The sequence below is a fragment of the Cyprinodon variegatus genome, unplaced genomic scaffold (assembly GCF_000732505.1).
Source record: "Cyprinodon variegatus isolate N-32 unplaced genomic scaffold, C_variegatus-1.0 Scaffold65, whole genome shotgun sequence".
Classification (NCBI taxonomy): Eukaryota; Metazoa; Chordata; class Actinopteri; order Cyprinodontiformes; family Cyprinodontidae; genus Cyprinodon; species Cyprinodon variegatus.
The window spans coordinates 1695714-1698423 of NW_015150518.1; the positions used below are offsets into that span (position 1 = coordinate 1695714).

The 2710-nt window shown below is 41.9% G+C and overlaps 1 protein-coding gene across 1 annotated transcript in view; it reads left to right on the forward strand.

Moving 5' to 3' along the window:
- Positions 1-2710, forward strand: part of arfgef3 (ARFGEF family member 3) — a 68334-nt gene that overhangs the window by 52174 nt on the left and 13450 nt on the right. Inside the window, exons 35-38 of the mRNA XM_015371811.1 lie at positions 12-142; positions 342-350; positions 1773-1991; positions 2065-2236. Of these exons, the coding sequence (XP_015227297.1) occupies positions 12-142; positions 342-350; positions 1773-1991; positions 2065-2236 (531 nt within the window). The remainder of the gene's footprint in view (positions 1-11; positions 143-341; positions 351-1772; positions 1992-2064; positions 2237-2710) is intronic.

The window sequence follows — 2710 nt, forward strand, 5'->3', positions numbered from 1 at the left end:
TTTTGCTGCAGGTCTTCATGTTAGACACTCAGTGCTCTCCAAAGACGCCCAACAACAAGGACGGCTTCGAGCACGCTCAGTCCTGTGTGCTCATCATCGAGCTGCCGGCTGACCAGCAGTCTAACGGACATGCTCAGAAGAGGTGGACCACAAACACACTGACAGATGCATGTTTTTAATCTCCAAACTCAAGTTCTTTTCTGCTCCTCACTAAGATTCTCTCTGCCTCAGACTTTCTCTCAGAGTTTCTCTTCTTAAATCCAAATCCCAGTATTTTCCAGGCTGTGTTGCTAAATGAATCTAATGACCTTTATGCTTCTGTTTCTGCCGCCGTGCTGCAGGAAAATTGGGTAAGTCTGTTTTCTGACATCTCTGTCTCTCTATCTGTCAGATTTATTAGAGTGACAGATGTTCACATGCAGCAGCCATCTGTAGCACGTTCACAATGACACTCCGTACGTCACCGATAAAGCTGCACAACGTTTAGAAATCCAACAGGCTTCAATAGATTAGATGTGTCTGTGTCATGGTACGGTATGAAAAATGGGTACTTCATAGTTTTCCAAAGAAGTAAAAAAAACACAATCCAATGGATTTGTTTCATAGTTTGAAGACGTTTCACTTTCCATCCAGCAAGCTTTTTAAATAAAAAGATGTCAGAAATAGCATTTAAATGCTTTATAGCCCAACAAAGTCTTATTTTATGTTTCGAAAACATGCAAATTGNAGCAAGCTTTTTAAATAAAAAGATGTCAGAAATAGCATTTAAATGCTTTATAGCCCAACAAAGTCTTATTTTATGTTTCGAAAACATGCAAATTGTAATGGCCGAACTGGTGCACCCCTTTGGAAAGTTAGCCTGCAATGCCCAATAACTGTCTATGTATCTGAAAGGGGGTCATTAAAGGGAATTGTTGGCCTGGCTGAATGGGAGAGGTGTTCTTTTCCCTTGTAAAGGGGTTGCGGTTGCAATTTTTTTGGACTATTTTTTTAGTGTTGCGCCGATGCCATTTTTTGGCCTGATACCTGGCTGTGCATTATTGGCCGATACCATATCGATACCATCTGTTTGAAATTAATGTGTGTGTATATACAGTATGAAGAACTACATACTACCTGGATGTAAAATAATCGCCATCATGGCTTCATGTCAAGCTGCTGCCTTCCTTTGTGAAGCAGGAAAACGACTAAAACAAAGTGAATCCAGTAGAACTTTTTATTGCCTACCTGGAATGGGTGACAATAGTTGAAGAAACTTTTGGCTCTAAAAATGGTAACAATGGCCTATTTCTTGGCACTCACCAAAACCAATAACACCATTATAGTGCTGGATCGGGGCCCCTCCGGATACTGGTATCAGTATCGGTGCAACACTACTATTTTGGACTTTTTTTGACTATGACCTGGAGGAATGAGAATCTTCACCACCATATTTGTCATACTTAAAATAATGCTTGTAATGCAAATGTAATGGAAAACAAATCCTTGATTGACCAACCTTTTATGCGCGTTCCTCCACACAGCAGCTGTCTGGACTGCTTGTGTCTGAATATGTTCCTTTAATGGTCAATCAGACATAGAGAAGCTGAGACCTCACAGCAGACGCTAACCCTCTGCTCCATCTTGAGTTCAGGGATTAGATACTCTGCTCTGTTCTTCTGGGCCTAGAAGCCCCCAATCTCTTCTTCTTTTTAACCTTTAGCTCACAAACTGCTACTGTTGGGACATTTTTTTTTGTCAAAACTGAAGAAATGGTGTCTCACCACATCTAGGATCCCGTTTCGGACCATCGTGGTGAGCCTGCTTTCCCACCAGGTCCTGCTTCAGAACCTCTACGACATCCTGCTTGAAGAGTTCGTCAAGCAGCCCGAAGGCAACGAGCGGGTGACACCTGTGACCTCCGACCCCAGCAGACCCACCGCTGGCTTCCTGCGCTACATTTCCATGACGAATTTAGCCATCATCCTGGACCTGCTGCTGGACTCTTACAGGTCCGTCAGGCAGAAGGTATCCTGCCGTTCTGTGACAGCATCTGCTTAATGTGTCTTAATGTCCGTTTCACAGGACTTCTCGGGACTTTGACACCCGGCCGGGGCTGAAGTACCTGCTGATGAAGGTGTCGGGTGTTTGTGGAGCAGCAAACCTTTACCGTCAGTCAGCGATGAGCTTTAACTTGTACTTCCAGGCTCTGCTGTGCGCCACACTGAGCCAAGCGGAGACCATGACGCCGCAGCAGGTGGGAACCAGTCAGCGAAATCAGCCCGCGGTCTCAGCATTGATTTATTTGGAAATGTATCCAAACCAATACGCCGATGATAACTGTTTCATTTTAACATTTGGTCACATGTTTTAGTGTAATCTGTTTTATGGTCCCTGCTTAGCTGAAGCCGCTATTGGAAAATAGCTGTTATTAAGACGTTTTCTGCTTTTTATTGGCCTTATTTTTTTATTCATTTGTAGTAAATATAAAGATTTTAATCCCACCAGCACTACAGGTTTGAGCCTGACCAGGTCAGCTAGGTGGGTTTTAATATTTTGTGTTCTAAATAATCAAGACAAAAAACCCCCAAAAAAAACAATAGTTTTTTTTAATTTAAACTGAATTAAACTCTTCATTAATTCATGGTTTATGCGGGTCATTAAAAATCATTAAAAGTCATTAAATTATTATTTTTAAAATTAAGGCCTTAATTGGCATTAAAATTCATTA